Below are 17,544 nucleotides of genomic sequence, written 5' to 3'. Positions count from 1 at the left end.
TCTTTCCAATTTTCCATTAGAAGCCATGAAATTTAGCTCATTTTATGTTTATTATGTACAGCTGGTGGTAGATTATTTATTTTCCTAAATACATTAAAACAGCAGTAGTAGTATGTGAAAAATTACATATGTGGGTGTTGACTATGAAATATGCACAATTTTACTAGGACATGCTTAGCAAATTATCCTGGCAGAAGCTGTATTTAATCTTAATGTTTGCACATACAAGGAATTGTAGGGGATCTTGACTGTGTAACACAAAACTTACCGAAGCTGAGACTGCAGTTTCCCAGCTTTATTTATGAAGTCTTCCCACACTGGGTAACTACCCTGCAAGAAAAACAAAACACAATAATGAATACTTAATTTGAGCATTCTGGTTTTGATACTCCAGATCAAATGAAACTAGAGGTAAAGCAATAACTAAGACTTTACTAAATCCTAATCCATTAACACCAAAATACATTTTCCCAGCAAGTTCTCTCTCATATCCTTAGACACCAGTCCCAAGCAGGTGGGACATCAACTGCTCCTGAATCCAGATGAACCTCTGAGGAGGCTTTACAGATTTTCCAAATAGAAACACTGGGGGAGAAGAGGGATTTCAGCTGAAGCAGAGAAAAGAAACACCTTAGTCCAGATGGACACAGCAAAATCAAACCTATTAGAAGTGGGGTGCTAGGATATTGCAACAACATGTACAGAGAAGCTCCCAAAACCAAAGGTGGGATCCCAGTTGTTCTTCTCTACAAATGGATTCCCTGTCCTTACCAGGTTCACATCCTCTTTAAAAAAAAAAAATTTTAAAAGCCTTTACAATAAATGTCTGAGTTGACCAAGAGACCACCTCAAACGCTGTCTCAAGGTAACTCAGCAATCGGGTACAGAAAAGGCACAGTGGCCATAAGACAACAAACTTTCCCAACAGCTGCCCTGTAACTACAAGACCTGCTTCCAAAACAGTCTCGGATGACCTTGGAGCTGATTTCTGAATTGAAGCTGATAAAGCAGCGTGGTATGGGGTGTATGCAAAGTTTTTAAGAAGGTTTAACTCTTCTTGACTTCAAGTTTCCTGTAAACTTTTTCCCCGTTTTTTAAAATTGTGTTAAAAGCCCAAGTTTTCATTTAGAATATGGACACCAAGTGTTCTTGCAAGTTCTGATCTTTATTTTCCAAAGTTTAAAAAAAAAGTGCAGATTTTTATGGTTAAAAAAAATCATCCTTTTTAGACCAAAAAAGGTTAACTTGCTCTCTTCAGAGCAAGTGCAAATTTTCTGTTAGCAGCAAAAACCGTGGTAGAAAGAAACCTCAAAATTTCCCTTTGACTGGAGTCTAGAGAACAAAATCAAATATCCCTGCTTCCTTTAATAAAGGTATAAGACTTTCTGTTACCAGAGCAACGACACAATAAAACCCAGATAAGGCAGATCCTCAAGGCTAACATTACTCCAGCTCTGACTGGAAGAGGTTGCAAGCAAGTGCAGTTGCTTGTAGCAAACTCGATCCACCCCAATAAACTGGTCCACTTTCTGTAAGTAAAACAAAAGCCGTTGCCTACACTGCCATGAGAGGCCACGTCTTGTTCTGGGCAAAGACAGCCCCTTCCCCAAAAACTGACAGCCAAATTCCAGCTCCTCAGTACACCCCAGCAAGGCAGCTCCCAGACATTCACGCACCACGGCGGGATCCACTGGAATTAGACCTGGAGTCAAAACCAAAGGCAAATCCCAAGCCTCCCTTTCGACTTTGGCCTTGGCCACAATTTTATGTTCTCTACTTATCATATTTTGAAAAATATGATGTTTTTGCAGAGATGTTGCGTGTGCATCTCCCACACAGTCACTGCACAGCAGGGCTTGGGCAGTGCTATGATACACCCAGATGCAGAAGCTGCTGCCATAAGGCCACTATCATGGGTACTAACTGGTACTCTACATATTTTTCAGCAAGGGTTGTGGGGTTTTTGCTAAAAGAAAAGGAAAAATACCAAAAAAACCCCAATGTAAAACAGGTGTTCATAAAACCTCATTATACCTACATGCAATGGAGCCAGTGGGAAATGCAGAAGGGGACAGAGAAAATAGCAGTTATCTGTGTGGTGAGACCTAGAATATAAAGTGCTTTGTGCTAAGCAAAAAACTGTCAGACATTTTAAAAAAATGAAACAAACCCACCAATTATTTGAAAGAGGAAATAAAAAAAAGCCATTTCCTTAAACCTGTTAGTCTTAACTGAAATCCCCTACCCTGAACCCTGTCTCTGTGTTTGTCTGCATGCCATATATGCATTATGCATGTGTATGCCAGGAGCCCTGAAAGCCCTGACAATTAACAGCAGGGCCTAAGGCTTTACTGGATTCTTGAGCAAATCACAAGCCGGCAGGCGGAGGATACCAAAGCAGCCTGATTATGTTTCCATCTCGGTGGTGTATTATCCAGCTAAACGTGGCTGGTGGCATGCAGGAGATTGACACCAGCCTTACATTTAGCTGCTTCACAGGGAAGCTTAAGACACTCCTATAAAAACACAGCTCAAGAAGAAATCACCTTTTTTTTTTTTGCACCAGGCTGGCCACAAAGCAAACAAAATCGGAACAGTCACCCAGCATTTCCACAACTATTGATTCTTTGTCTTTAAAAATGTTGTTCTCTTCAAGCCAAGCCTACTTAAACAAGCTGTAACAGCTCACTTAAATTGTTTGCTATATTTGTTTGGTTGAAATCAATGCAATCTCTTCACCTGGGCACTCCTACACTGGCCAAGAGCACCTGATCTCATTTTGAACAGTAGAAAAATGCAGCATTTTTTTTTTAAATGTCACTGAATGAGTAACTTGGGTGGTGGGTTTTGGTTTTTTTGGGTTTGGTTTTTTTTTTTTTTTTGCAATTGTTAAAGAAAACCTTTCAGCAGTTTTGCAGCCATTACATGAATTCCTACATTATCTGCTCAGCTTGCAGTATCTTGATCTGTTTTCTGCAACTCTGAATTCTCTCTAATAAACTCAGCTGAAAATTAAGTGGAATTATTTTATCTGTGTTCCAATAGAATTTGCTTTCACTATTCCCTGCTGAAGCCATGTCCCCAAGCTCACCTCTCTTCTCATAACACACAACTTGTCTTGCACGTAAGTTCTGTCATCCCTTTGAGCTTTTCCAAAAAACACTTCCACCATCACATCCCTGCTGAAACCAAAACCCCATTGATTCCTACCTACAGCAGAAGTGCACAATGCCTACCACTTCACATGCCCTAATAACAGGGGTTTATCCCACCTCCAGCACCTGGGAAGCAAGGAAGCCATTTAATGATGCTTGTGGGGACAAACGAAGGAGATGACGCAGGAATCAGACTAGTGCTGTAAATACTGCAAGGCTCCAGCACCCTGGGGAGCAGCTCCTTCTCCGCGACCTCTTCGCGTGCCACCTTGAGCATGGCAGCCCCACTGCTGCTCCACGTCTCACCTCCACGTTCACAATAATAGTGCTTGCTTTTGTCAAAGCAGCTGTCAAGAGAAATGTTAATGGTGGTGGAAGCCACACACTAAAAGAGCCGTAAAACTTCACCCTTGATTTGACATTTATTACCTTCTCAATTTAAACACAAAGAAATGGCAGGTGGAATTCGATGTCTTTGTCTAAGAAGCGCTTTTGCGACGTAAAGCCACTTTTGAAGAGTAGTAACACAGTATTTTTAAATGCTGTCTCTCCCAGAGCTTCCTCTGTGCCTTCTACAATTTCTGATTTCAACCAGCTGATAAAGGAAATCAATTTTCCCCCCTTTAAATGTCAGGGTTACTCAGGCCCTAGCATTATCTGTGAAAGCAGCAGGCCTCCTCCACCTCCAGTCCCGCTCACAGAAGAGCTGCTACAAGAATCTGGGTCACAAATCCTTTTTTTAGCTCCTCCTGGGTTAAAATAGAAATTGGTTACAGTGCAGGTTTGTTTAAACGGTTTTATTGAAAATCACTAATGGTTTAATCCAGGCACAACTTCCCCCAAAATAACTTTGTGCCCAATTATTTCTTTAACATCAGATGAAGAAATTTGACATGTCTTCCATGAACTGGGTGTTACACCATTACCATACAGCACTCCATGGCGCCAAGCCCCCTCAAGCTGCCCAGCCCTTGGCTGCTTGCCTGCCCACCCATCGAGGCATGCCACCAGTAAGCCATAACATGCCATTATCCTACCCTATTGCTTAATTAGTTGGTTTATAGGTGATTAGTCACCTGATCGCAGGGCCCAGCTCCAGCTAATCTACACTGAACACAGGCAGGGAACTGCCTTTCTACCTCAGGGCTTAAAAACAAAATGGTGCCTCATGCCTGTCACCAATGTAGCCAGTCCACAATTATGGACATGAAACAACTTTCCCTCAGGGACAGGCACCACAATGAGTGTTTGAAAGGCACCAGGCTGAGCTGGCAACGCACCTGCAAGTGCCAGACACCAACACCCAGACCTGCCAGTGTCCACCCAGACAGCGTCCTCCATAATGGCAGCTCCTGGGGACGGGTCCTCCCTGCCTGCTGCTGGGGCAGCAAGGAGAGGGGACACCATCTTCATTCAGTGAAATCCCATCCAACATCCAGACCCATGGATGTGAGCAGATGTTTTAATTTTTGTCTGTCTTCCTTACCATTCAAATCTATTTTAATTGGCAATAAATCTCACCTTCCCCAGTCAAGTCTGGTTTGCTCATGACAATAACTGGTAAGTGATTTCCTTGTCTTTGCCTCAACCCATGAGCTTTTTCATCATATTTTCTCACCTGTCCCATTGAGGAGGAGCAGTGAGAGAGTGGCTGGGTGGGTGCCTGCAGCTGGCCAAGGTCAGCCCACCATGCCAGGGAAGACCAGGCAATGCTTACTAACAGGCAGCTTTGGAAGGAGCATTTAAACCGTGGATGGATAGAGAACCCCTTTTTTTTTGTAAGCCAGCACAGCCACGCTACACAAACACAACTCTACAAGAGATTTATTGACATTTGTTTTTTCCCTTCCGTTCAGGCCAGCAATCCTGCAGTAGGAGTGAGAAGAGACCCAGACAAGAAACTCAGCGATTTCTCAATAAAGGAAGGGTAGACTTGCAGCAAAGGATCATATTTACTGAAATTGTCATTGATTACATCTCATGTTGAGAATAGGAACCCAGATTGTTGTATTTATTTAAGATTACAACTTGAGTATCAGCAGTCTTGACAGTTTAAAACTGTTCTGTCACTCTTTCTGCTAAGAAGTTATGATTCTTCTTTTTCCATTAAGAGAAAAGACACTTCCTTTAATAATTTATTTCCATGCACCCCAACTCCCACAGACGAGACGCATCACATCTTCTAAAAACCCTTGACAGCGTTCTTTTAAGTGCTTTCATTTATCAGAAAGGCTTTTCAGCCCTATTATCAGCTCTTGCTGGGACACTGAGTACAAAGGCAGCAGAAACAGTTTGGTATCTTGTTCACAGCAACAACCCATCTAAGCTTTTGGGGCAGGGGGAAAGAGACAGAGCGCTGCTCTACAGTAAAGCAAATTCAGAATCTAATTTTGGCTGTTCCAGCTAAAGAGGTAAGAGAGAAAGGGACCAGGCAGGCAGTGCCTTGGGTTTTTTCTCACCGGTTATCAAAGCAAGAGCTGTATGCCTTCCAGAAGAGTACTAATCAATTACTATCTGCAGACTTCAATAAAATGGAAAAAAACACTACACAGGCTACAGGAGTTAAGACTTCTACACCTCAGTGTAGTCGTTCAGCTATGACCAGCTAAAAAACTGAGTCCCAAACACACATCACTGTTATCGAGCTTCACACCCTAGTAACACATCCAAATACCATACATCTATCTTTGGAACAACAACTAACTTTGCTCCTGCATGTGTCCTCCTACCTCTCCAAAGTAAATTATGAAGAAAACAAAAGATTTTTTTTTTTTTATCTAGTTTTATCAGATATCAGAATCACAAGGATTATTATGAATGTCTCATTTCTGTGGTATTCACTACACTACCTCCAAGTAGCAAAGAGACTTTATTGTGCTAGACACCACACAAAGTCACAGATGCTACACACAAAGAATGGCCTTGATAAGCAAGTATGGTTTGCACATAGAGACTATCACTTTTCCAAGGGGCCTTCAACAGGCAAAAAGAGGAAAAAGTGGAGGGGAAGGAGACAGGAAAACCACCACAGCCTGAAAAAAAAAAAAAAGGGTTCTGGCCACAGATGTCTCAACACATGGGAAGATGCAAGGGTTAACAATCAGTTTCCCTTCCTAGCTAACATCTGGCAATGGAAGTTTTTCTTCTTTTCTAAAAAAATCAGTAGTCAACTGAGGAAAAGGGCACTTGGCCAGCCACAACTGCAAGACTTACAAAGCACAACCAAACATTAATACGTTGCTCTGTGTAATCCACAGATTTAGCCAAGTCCATGACTCATGAATAGGATTGCCTAGTCCTTTTAATAAGCCACAAAAGCTCCTGCAACACACAGGTGAGCAGAGAATTAACATCATCTTACACAAAGTTCATAATTGCTCTTCTCCATCCAAAAACTTCTGCTTGTTGGCTGTGCCTCTTTCTAGGTTGAAAAATAAACAATTGAAGAGCCTGTCTCATGAAGCTGTCTAAGCTGCATCTATTTCCCAATCACTCACCAGAATAGTCTCAATTTTTCAACAGACTGAAACATAAATTTTGCTGGTGAGAGAAACTTCACTCTTTATGAAGATGCAGAGGCGTACACAACACCTATTCCATGACTTCTTTGGTTTCACTGACCTCATTTCAAATATACAGAATCATAGAATGGTTTGGGTTGGAAGGGACCTTTAAAGATCATCTAGTCCAACCCCCTGCCATGGGCAGGGACATCCTTCACTAGATCAGGTTGCTCTAAGCCCTGTCCAAACTGAACATGAACACTTCCAGTGATGGAGCATCCACAACTTCTCTAGGCAACCTGTTTCACTGCCTCACCACCCTCATCATAAAAAAAAAAATCTTCCTTATGTCCAATCTAAATCTACGCTCTGTATCTACCCTCAATTTCTTAAATTCAAAACCAGAACTGAATCAACAAAGTCCCAATACTGATTTCAAGAGCATCCCATAGACTGATGTTGTCCATCAGCTCTTTTCCTGTGGTGCAGGACAAGAAACAGTTTTACTTGCAGCAGAGAAGTTTCAGGTTGGACAATCCATCCAACTATAAGACCAGTTAACAGGCACCTCTGAAAGGTCAGGGAGCTTCCTTTCACTGGAACTCTTTAAGGAGGAGTAAGACATTTATATAGAGGTCTTCTAAGAAAGTGTAATACTCCCACGAGGCAAGGAAAGGGGCTACCTGATTGCAAAGTCCCTTCTGTCTTTCTAAGCTAAAGGTACTGGTGTGCACAGGGGAAGTTCAAGCTTAGCTCCAGCAGTAAAAGGGACTCTCAACTCGTGCAGAACGCTTGCTGGGCCAGGAATGAAAAGTCATCAACAGCAAAAGACAAGACATGAACTTCACAGGATTTCACAGCAAGAGCTGAATGCATGCGTTACTGAATGGAGGAGGAGACAGGTACAAACTCAGGGTTTGAGAAATTACAGTACGTGCAAGTAAAAGTAAAAGCACGTCAAAGTTCACATTAAGATGTCATTTAACCTGTAACTACCCTTCAGGAAAGAAAGCAGGGGTAATTAAAATTAAAGTCTTGTATCCATACATCTATTTCCATTATTTCTGCCACTTGTTTAGGGAATGGCAAGGTTAGAAACAAGTTTCCCTCAGCATGCACAGTATAAATAGGCATGCCAAGCTTTGCTTTCACAACATGATACATTATCACAACATTGCAAATTATGCAACAAAACACTACTGAAAACATCTCATACGCTATTAAAAAACCTGTCAACTAGATATTTCTTCTATGCACCACAGAACCACTAGTTTAGTATTTTCAAAACTGTTTGGTTTTCAGTCTAAACAGAGTATTAGGACATTGAGAAAAAACAGATGATAGGATATCTTGAGAAAGTGAAGACTAAAATCCAACCAGGAAAGTCCAGAAAAGGGTAATCACCCCACTGGGGAAAAAAACACATAGATATCAGTTATTTCTACATTCCCAAAACCACCTGAAGAACTGTGAAGAATGCCCAGTTCCCTGAGCACTGAAATGCAGCACTTCTTAGCAAGAACACAGGTATTTATTAATCCTCACTAACCATTTAAAGGGGGAGAGAACCTAAGTCTGGTACCATTCTGTTGTTAGAGCTCTAGAGTCTTTAATTTGTATTATAATAAAGCCTGCACCGCGCTAGCCCATATTTAAACATCCCCAGTGGAGGATACCAGTTGCCCCATGGTTGTGACTTCAGTTTGTACTACAGCAAGGACCTGTGAAAACTCATCCCCCTTGGCTGCTGCATGGCATCCTGGCTTACAACCCAACTCATGGGCCTCCTTGCAACGTCAATGGGGACCACGTCAAGTCTGTACTGTCTGCAGCCCAGTGTCATAGTTTGTAAGATGAAGAAACTCAGCTCCAAAGCAGACACTTTGTGGTTTAAATTCAAGATTGGATAATTAGCAAACAGAAGTTATACTCTGAGAAGATACATAATGCATAAACATACAGTCTCTCCCTCTCTAAACACAGGAAGTTATTCACAAGGGGAGGGAGGGGGGGTGGAACCAACTAGCCACGGCTTCTAGAGACCTTTTATCCCACACTACATTAAAAAAGTTGGACATTAAGTAGTCTTCCAGAGGAAGCATTTAGTTCCACATTCTTCCCTGCAGGTCTAAACAAGTTTAGAAGCCTGAATAGCAGATTTCTCCTCAGAGACTCATCAATACCGCCTTTCATCCACTCAATCATTAAGTGGCCACTGTGCATACTCGGCAGCTACTTTCTAAACCCACAGTATTTCAGCTGGATCAAAATGAAGATAATTAAAATATCAGGAGGCACTCATTCAAGTTAATGCCTACACAGGACAGCCTCAAGCCAACATTCCTGGGCTGGTAACACCAACACCAACACCGGGGTCTCATCACGTCTTCCCAAGCAAGGAGAAACCTTCATTTCTGAGCATTCATTGCTTGACCTCAACACAATCTCCATCACACAAGCACTCAAAACAATCTCCAGGACCAAGAAGTGGCAGCATCTGTTGCCAAAGTACTGACAACCATCTGACCTGACCACAGAAGTATGTCATCAGGGAAAAGGCAGCAGCCAGGTAGCAAATTTTTTTAGTGCTTTATGAACTTTGGCTCTTAACAGATAGTAAAGTACAACTACGCTTGTCACAGGCTACTTTCTCTCCATTTCACTCATGAAGCAATTGCTTTCAAGCTCCAAGTTAGACACTTGGTTTGCTCATGTACAACGAGCAACCATGAGGTTTGCTCATGGACAATTTTGTTAGGAGGCATCTCATCACAAATGAAGCTTTATTAACAAAAAACCCCGAATTAAGCCACTACACAAAGGGCTTCAGTGATACTACTAAGCACACATCTGGCTTACACGGCAAAAAAAATAAAATCTCATGCTCAGGTGGGAAGCGTGGTGGCAGTTTATGTGGAAGACAAAAATGGGAACAAAAGAACATGAACCTTTTTGTACCATGAACCAAATTTCTCTAGTTACACACTCATCGCTAGCATTAAGCACACCAACAGAATCAGTGTTCACAAGTTCATTCCTGCAAGTGTTCTTTTTAAAAATATCTAAGGTGATTTGTTAAATGCTGTTTGTACACCAGCTAGCATCCTAGAATTAAAGTGAACTACACAACACTTACGGTTGTTGACCAGAAGACTGAAAAATACAGAGCTCACACACAGCCTCACAAGACAGACAGCCAAATTCTTCATGCCTATGGTTAAAGTGCTCTAGCCAGACTTCTCCACTAAGAAACTAAGATGTCCCATAATTTCAGTTACAGAAGAATAGTTCAAGACACTTGTGTTGAGAGTTGATCAGTCATTTGTAGATGTCATCTCTTCTGCCTGCAAACACTGGGTTATCATAGTGGGGGAGGAACAGCAATACGTCTTAAGCAGTAACAGCGAAATGGTGTGTATGTGTGGACAGAAACATGTATTACACTGGGAGCTTATAAACCACCCCCTTATTAACTCTGTGCTCTAGATGCACTCAATTCCTTCCTGTCCTAGGGGAAAGGAGTAAAAGTCACTGAACTTGCAGCCATAGCTTGCCTTTCTGTAAAATGGGAGCCATTCTTTGGAGCTAAGTCACACACAGAGCACTTTGAAGATGAAAGCTGCTATGCTCTTAGCCACAAAGCTACCAGACATTTTGACTCCAATCCTTCGAAACATCTCAGCATTCAAGCTATCTCACAGCCCCACAGGAATAAGTCAATCAACGTCCTTAAAGGTCAGCACAGATGCCCGTGAACAGGGCAGTGCTCGGCACCTTACAGTATCAAGGCAGATGTAATTTTGAAGTTGAAAACTTACACTTGAAGAGGGAAATGCATTTCTGTATGTAGCCTAAAGAGGCTACTCTGCTCTAAAGAGTAACCTCTTTACGGTACTAACTCAAACCTCTCTGTACCCACCTTTGCACATTCTGAAGTAGACTGAAAAACCTTTTTAGATACAGTTCCTATTTTGCTCTCTGCCATGTAATGCTTTCTGCTTATCTTCAAGACCACACTGTCTCTGGGTAGGCCATGAACCTTAAAAACGTTTTTCAGAAGCTGAAAACACACAGGCTGTTAAACAGAAGATGCTATTTACAGATTCCCAGGAATACTCCATCAATTGTAGCAACTTCTGTACTTTGAAAGAAACATAGCAAAAGAAAAAATTTGTGTTTTTTACATATTTTAAATCAAAGATTTTGGTACAGCTCCTGCACCCTCAGAACTGAGGAAGGAAGCATCAAACTCTCCCGAATATCACCCTCTGTTAGGTATTAACCAGCGCCGAGCCTGTAATTACACAGACTTCTTGTTCTTCAACATTTGTTCAGTCAATTGTGTTTCATGCAGCGCTGCACAACTCCTTCCACACTTACCACCTCACAAACCCTATTATACAGCCCTTGGCATCCTGTCAGATCCAGAAGGAGTACTCTTAAAAGACATTAAAAATCCTTGCCCTTGGTATGCCACAGAATAAACCAGCCTCATACACATTTACGTAGCGAATGCTCGGCAGTTGTATGAATTGTTAACACTCACTGGATCAAAAAAGAATGTTTCCCTAAAAAAAAAAAAAGTGATTTGTGAGTAAGTACGTTCCCAGCTATGCCCTTTTGCATGAACCCCAGTATTTAAGCAGGCATGCAGTGGCTGTCTTCCTGCACCATCATTCAGCCTTCACTGCATGTCAATCCCTCACCCTCCAAGACGTTTACAGAAAGATACTGCAACTGCTTAGAAAAGGCAAGGAATTTCAGTGTATGCAAACCAACCATTTGGGCAAGCAGGTTTTGGGAGGCAGCAGGGGTAAGAAATCAGTGCAGCCAGCTAAGCCCAAAATGCCTTGGTGGTAAAACCTTTAAGAAAAAAAAAAAGGGGGAAGAAAAGCTGCATAGAGCAGAAATGAACTCATTTCACGCTTTTTCGGAAGGGGAAGAAATGTCAATTCACTAGGTTTGGAATAAATCAGTTGTCTTAAAGACTGTCATGCAAGGCACATGCCAGTGCAACACAGCATGCGTGGGAAAGGGTAGACAGAGCTGCCCTTTCCTCTCCAAGCCTGTACCTGTCTGTTGCACATGAAACATTTGTTTTTCCTTACAAAAGTTATCAACCTTAACAGCCGGATTGAAACTAGACCTTAAAATCATTGAACTGAACATTCCTAATCTCCACAGAGATCCCAAGCTTCAAATAAAGCACAGCTGCAGAAGAGCTGTTGTAGTATGACATGTCAGGGTAAAACAAATTTGCCCAGATTCTCTGATACACATGGGCTGTCCCTTGGATTAACACAAATGCAGAGGACCTACAGCTGTACTTGCCGTAGTAACTGTCTCAGCATTTCTATTTGTTCCAACAAATATTTTTTCCCCGCTCAGTTTATACTATTTGTGTGAATAGCACAAGGCCATTCCTCACAAGCAAATCACGCCTACTTAACAAATGACCACCCCCCAGCTCCATCTTCCACAAAAAGTGAGGTTAAAATGCTGCTTCTCACCGGTCACTTCCTAACAGGAGATAAGAGGCTGCAAAAACATAAAGGTTTCTCATGCCCATGTGTTCACGTCTTTCTCTTCTGCTTTGACTAAGAGCTTTGCATGGCAAAGGTGCACCACCGTCGTGTCCAAGAGTCCCAGCAGCAGCAATGGGACAGCAATGAAGGGAAGGGTTCACCTCCTTCATAGTATTAAAGTAGAGGTTACTGCGAAAAGCAAAAGGCCAATTTTATTGAGTTTTCAGCTAAATAACCCTAAGGCACATACACTTAAAATAAAAGAATTTCTAAAATTTTCCAAAATTTTACTCCTCCTTTGGGAACCTTGTTTTTGTTCACCAACAGGATGAGCTTGCAGTCCCCCTCATACATGCACATCCCTCACATGCGGGGAGATGGGTGAGACCAATTGGTTATCTTCACCAGACCCATAAAAATTTAGTAAATCCTCCCACTTGGAATAAACAAAGTCACAACCTGTGTTCATCCAACTGCTCATTGCTCATGTTCCCCCCATGACCACCCCAAGGGTGTCAGGTGCCATACACACACAGCAAGCCCCTGCCCTGCCAAAACACACGCTGGCAGAAGAGGAGAGACAAATAAAGAACATGCAAAAAGGAAAAGAAGCAGCATCAAGCAAGTGAGGAACTACAAAACCTGCCAATTTCAATGTTTTCAGAGGTGTTTTCTTGTTTTCCCTTTTCCTTCAAGATAGCAGAGAACAATGCAATTAAGAGGAACATAAAATCAAGACTCGGAAATAAAAGCTGCATTAAAGAGAATCTGCTCTGCAGGAGAAGACAAGATCTTTTGAAACCCATCTGCAACAGGCCCTCCCAAAAATCACGTGCACTGATTTGCTTTGCACTACAAGAAATATTGAAATTAACAGCACATTACAGCATCTCATTTTTCAATTGCCAGAAATGAGTTAGAAACCATTCAGATCAAATACTCCCTTCCCACAGGGAGCTACAGAAAGTATGATGTGTTCAAAGAGAAACCGCACGGCATTTGAATGCAGAACACAAAACTACTCCTCCAAGGGGACACACATGTTTTATTTTTGCTTTTATAAACTTTGATTGCTTTGAAAAAGATCTTGCAGAAGAGTATAACAAATTATAGGTGCCGTCCTACGTACTCAGTGACGTATCGTAGGAAACACCAGGGCTGTGACAATGGACCAAAACCTAAGGATGGGATGGTCAGACTTTTCCCACCTTTATGATTCTTTAATCTGATCTTGAAATCTCAAAGCATCAAAGCCCAATTCTAGAGCACAACAGCCAAGTACAATTCCCACTGTGGACCTTCCACAAACAACCCTGTCACCGTGTACATCATGTAGTACTCAACAAATGTGACCCTTGTTTTGCATGGAAGACATGAACTTCTCTTGTCAGGAGACTGAAGTTCCAGATGTACATTAAAGTGCTGTATACATGGGATGTTTATTATCCACTCTTATATTTAACTCAATAACATCGTTTCTCTAAAGCACTTAGCTTTACGCTGAATTATTTTCGATCTTGTTTTGTTGAGTATTAACCACAAAATTATTTTTAATAGAGGATGGAAATAAACGTATGGTTTCTGGAGAAAAATACTAAAGGCAGTGCAAGAGATAATCTTGCTACCAAAAAATGTGACGTGTTAGTCACACTGGCATATATTGCCCTCATTAAGTTTCAAAGTTAACACAGTACAGAGACAAATGGAAACAATCACATTACTCAGGATTATAATTCCAGTTCCTGTAACCTTGTCAAGATCAAGGAGAGCTCAAAATTAACAACAGGTACACCTGAGCTGGTTCTCTGTTAGTGTGAACAAAGAGAAAAATCAGTCCACACATAGCGTATCTTCATCGCCTTGGCTGCAGCACCCATCTGCATCCACTGGCACGACTTTAGAGTCATTTTAATATGCTGTTGATAAACCTAGTTGTAAAGATGGTAGGGTTAAAGGCAGAGCAATACATATGACAAAAAGAACCTGAAAATTTAGTTTAAAAAAAAAGGTGGATGCTGCAGCAAATCCCTCAGCACTGCAGGGCATGTGGGACCTTGATCACAGCCTGCGATGAGAAATAGGCACAGATAGTGCACTTGGGGATGTGTGGGCAGACCCCTACGCAACGTCTCCAAGATTCTGCCAGAAACCTGCCCACACAGACCTGACTACGTAAAACAGCACTTAAAATGCTAATTTTCACTTTACTACTAAAGGTATGATGAGTTGAAAGGTCCTAGTTAGCTGTCAAAAAAAAGCTACTTTTTCTTCTAAACTGCCACAATCCTTTGTGCACAATTCACAAAGAATCCTAGGGCATCTCATCAGCTGCATCAAACTGAACTACAAGTAAAAATTATTTGTTCTATTCATCCTAAATAACGAGCAGATTTTTTTAAACTGTAACAACCACCACGGTGCTAAAGATCTGCTCTGATTCCTTCCACCCCCCCCCCCCCCCCCAGTAACTGCCTGTTCACAAAACAGGTTCCACTACTATGGTGGATTAAGAAAAAAATATTCACACCTGTGCCCATCTCCATAAGCTCATGTCAACATGTTTCTCATGAGCAGCATTCCCATGCAAGTAACAATGTGCAAGGGAAAAAAAAGATAAATACACACAGCAAAGACCCATTTGCTTAAGAGCAAGAAATAACAAATGCATCACTTATCAAAAGAAGCAGAGAATAAACATACTTGGTGTCCCTCTGTGCTGAAACCCAAAACCACACTTCATCTGGAACAGAACATCTCCTACGTGTTCCCTGCACAGCCCACTAAAACGATTCCAGGATTTGTGATTGTTTCCTGCCTTTTTTTTTTGGGGGGGTGGGGGGGGTGTTGTTTTATTTTAAAGTGCAGTCGCTATTAAAAAATACAAGGGGGCTGAGAGCCCGAGGAACACCACCGCCAGGACTGCAGCATTGTCTTGACAGATACACACACACACTCTCCCCCTCTCTGCAATCTGCCTGCTCCTGACAAGCTATGCTTTTAATTAAATGTCTCCCAAGATCTGTTGAAAGTGCATATGAACCCCTGCCAAAAAATAACTTCTAGTGCAAACAGCTTCTCCACCCCCCGCAAAAAATACACTAGAAGCCATTCACCTCTGCCAGGCTCCCTCCTAGAGCAAACCCCGTCCTCCTCCACCACTACTTGGCAGCTCTTTTTCCTGCAGCCCTCCCTGCTCATCAGCCCTTGAACCGATTGAAACACCCCAAGAAATCCTGTGCCCCTGGCCGGGAGAAGTGCATCATGCATGGTCGCTGCTCCCTGACTTTAAATCATGGCAGTCCCCCCATTATCTGACGCGTCCCTCAACATCTCCCGACAACTGCATCCTTCCCAGCCGACCCTGGGAGGAAGACAAGCTGCCCTTGTCCAGGGGAACACTGCAGTATTCTGCAGTACGGACGCACGCCGGAGGCAGGGTGCCTTGAGCCCTGGGGTTTGGGGGAGGCATGACTGGCAGAACACAGCAACGCTTTTACGCTATTTATTTCCACGAGTGAAGGGCAGGAGGCATCCGCACGTCCAAAGAAAACCCTGCAGAAGTGCCCTTGGCTGCCAAGGATAGACTGGGAACACCTCTCTCAAAGGGACCCTTTGGCAGAAGGGATCGGTGCAGCCTGAGATTTCTGGTAGAGAGGAGAGACCCGGGAACTTGAGACCTTCGCATTCACCCACAGAAAGAAGCAAATACCACCTCCATGAGCATAGACAGCATGAAAATAATACCACATAACCAACTGAGCAGCAATTTTAATCCAGGCACGCATCAACTTTTGAGCATCTCCAGGCTGAGATTTTTTGTTCCATCGCACCCATCAGCATGGCACAGAAATCCCTACATTGCCCTTTCCAGCCCCACCCCACGGCTGATATGCACCGTGCCCATCTCCTCCACACGACGCTCCCACCTCGCTGCATTTATTCTGCTAGCGATCTAACAGCCCAAAACAGCACCAAAAAAAAAAAGAAGGTGGAGGCAGAAAAAAGAAGATTAAAAAAAAAAAAAAAGACAGGTTTGGAAAACGCTGACCCTGGTGCAAGATAACAGCTTGCGTGCTCGAGCAGGAGAGACAGAGGAAAGAGGGAAGGAGGGAGGGAGAGGTGGTGTCCTGCAAGCAACTCACAAGCCCCAAACCATGGGGTTGAAGCATTTACAAGGAGCCCCTGGCCAGGCTGCTTCCACCGCCGGGGGACACGCACCCAGCAGCCGGGGCAGGGTCCCCCGCAGCAACAGCCCACGACCGGGGTGGGGTGGGCGGCCACGCTGCCACCGCTGCCCGGTGCGGCTGCATATCATGGTGCAAAGTTTGCCGGGCCAGGCGGGGAGAGGTCTCCTCTCACGCGTGTCCCTCCCGAAACCCTTCAGTCTCTTACCTTCATGTCGCTTATGATGGTCTGGAAGAGCCCTCCGAGCGCACTACATTCCTTCTCTATCACAGCCTCCATTTTCCTCGCTCGAGCACACGGGAGGAGGCAGAAACTGCTGCAATTTCACTACTAAGCTAAAGAAAAAATTAGACAGCCCGATTCCCACCTCACAGAAAAAAAAAAAGGGGGGGGGGCGCAAACAAGCCGTTGTAGGCAACAAGGAAAAAAAAAACAGCCAACGCACCTGAACCCCTCTCTGCCTACACCTCTAAGGATTTAAAAACGGGGGAAAAAATAAAATCCAGCGCTATTGGCGCCTCTCTCCTACACACACCTCCACGCCCCGCTGAGGAGCGCCCGGGGGTTCAGAGCCGAGTGGGCACTACCCTCCCACGCACGGGCAGCCGCGAAATCCATCTCTGCGCATAATGGCCCGAGCCCCCGCGCTGGCGGCGGCCGCCCCGGCCCCCCGCGCTTCCCGGCACGGCGGCGCGCTCAGGGCAGCGGCAGCCCGCAGCCCGCCAGCTCCGCGGCGCTGGGCAGACGCGCACTCACACCCCCGGAAAAAAATAAGGAAAAAAATATAAATCTGTACAAAAAGAGCCGAGACCGCGCGTTAAACCGCTCCTCGGGGCGCAGCCCAGGGGGTCTCTGCCAGCCCCAACGGACTAGGCTGCAGCGAGCGCACCCGACCCGCTGCCTGCCCTCCTCAGGAAACAGCGGTCCCGCCCCCCTCGCCCGCCCGCCGCTCCCCCGGCGGCGCCGCCCGCCCCGCCCCGCCCCGCGCTGCGCCCGCCCGCGCGGAGCGCCCCGCCCCGCCCCGCCCCGCGCGTCACCAGCGCGGCCGCTGATTGGCCCCGCGCGGCCGATGGGCGCCGGGGCGGTGGGTTCGCGTCCCGCTGCCGGCGCGCGCTGCCGGGGCGCGAGAGGAGGCGGGCGGAGGCGAGGCCGTGCGGCCGGGGGAGCCGCGTCCCG

The 17,544-nt window shown here is 44.3% G+C and overlaps 1 protein-coding gene across 7 annotated transcripts in view; it reads right to left on the bottom strand.

Annotated features, from left to right (window-relative positions):
* MTSS1 (MTSS I-BAR domain containing 1) overlaps window positions 1–17,306 on the bottom strand; it is a 128,810-nt gene extending 111,504 nt beyond the window's left edge. For 3 of the 7 annotated variants that reach the window (XM_072851906.1, XM_072851910.1, XM_072851914.1), the window contains exons 1-2: window positions 16,576–17,305; window positions 269–330 (exon numbers count right to left, since the gene is read on the bottom strand). In XM_072851906.1, coding sequence (XP_072708007.1) covers window positions 269–330; window positions 16,576–16,647 — 134 coding nt within the window. In that variant the 5' untranslated portion in view covers window positions 16,648–17,305. Of the gene's footprint in view, window positions 1–268; window positions 331–16,575 lie in introns of all 7 variants that reach the window. The other 4 variants (XM_072851909.1, XM_072851911.1, XM_072851907.1 and 1 more) reach the window with 3 other exon arrangements.
* Between the last annotated feature and the right edge of the window lie 238 nt (window positions 17,307–17,544).

Source organism: Ciconia boyciana, chromosome 2, assembly GCF_034638445.1.
Source record: "Ciconia boyciana chromosome 2, ASM3463844v1, whole genome shotgun sequence".
In the NCBI taxonomy this organism is placed as follows: Eukaryota; Metazoa; Chordata; class Aves; order Ciconiiformes; family Ciconiidae; genus Ciconia; species Ciconia boyciana.
This window is presented reverse-complemented; position numbering and strand designations above follow the sequence as displayed.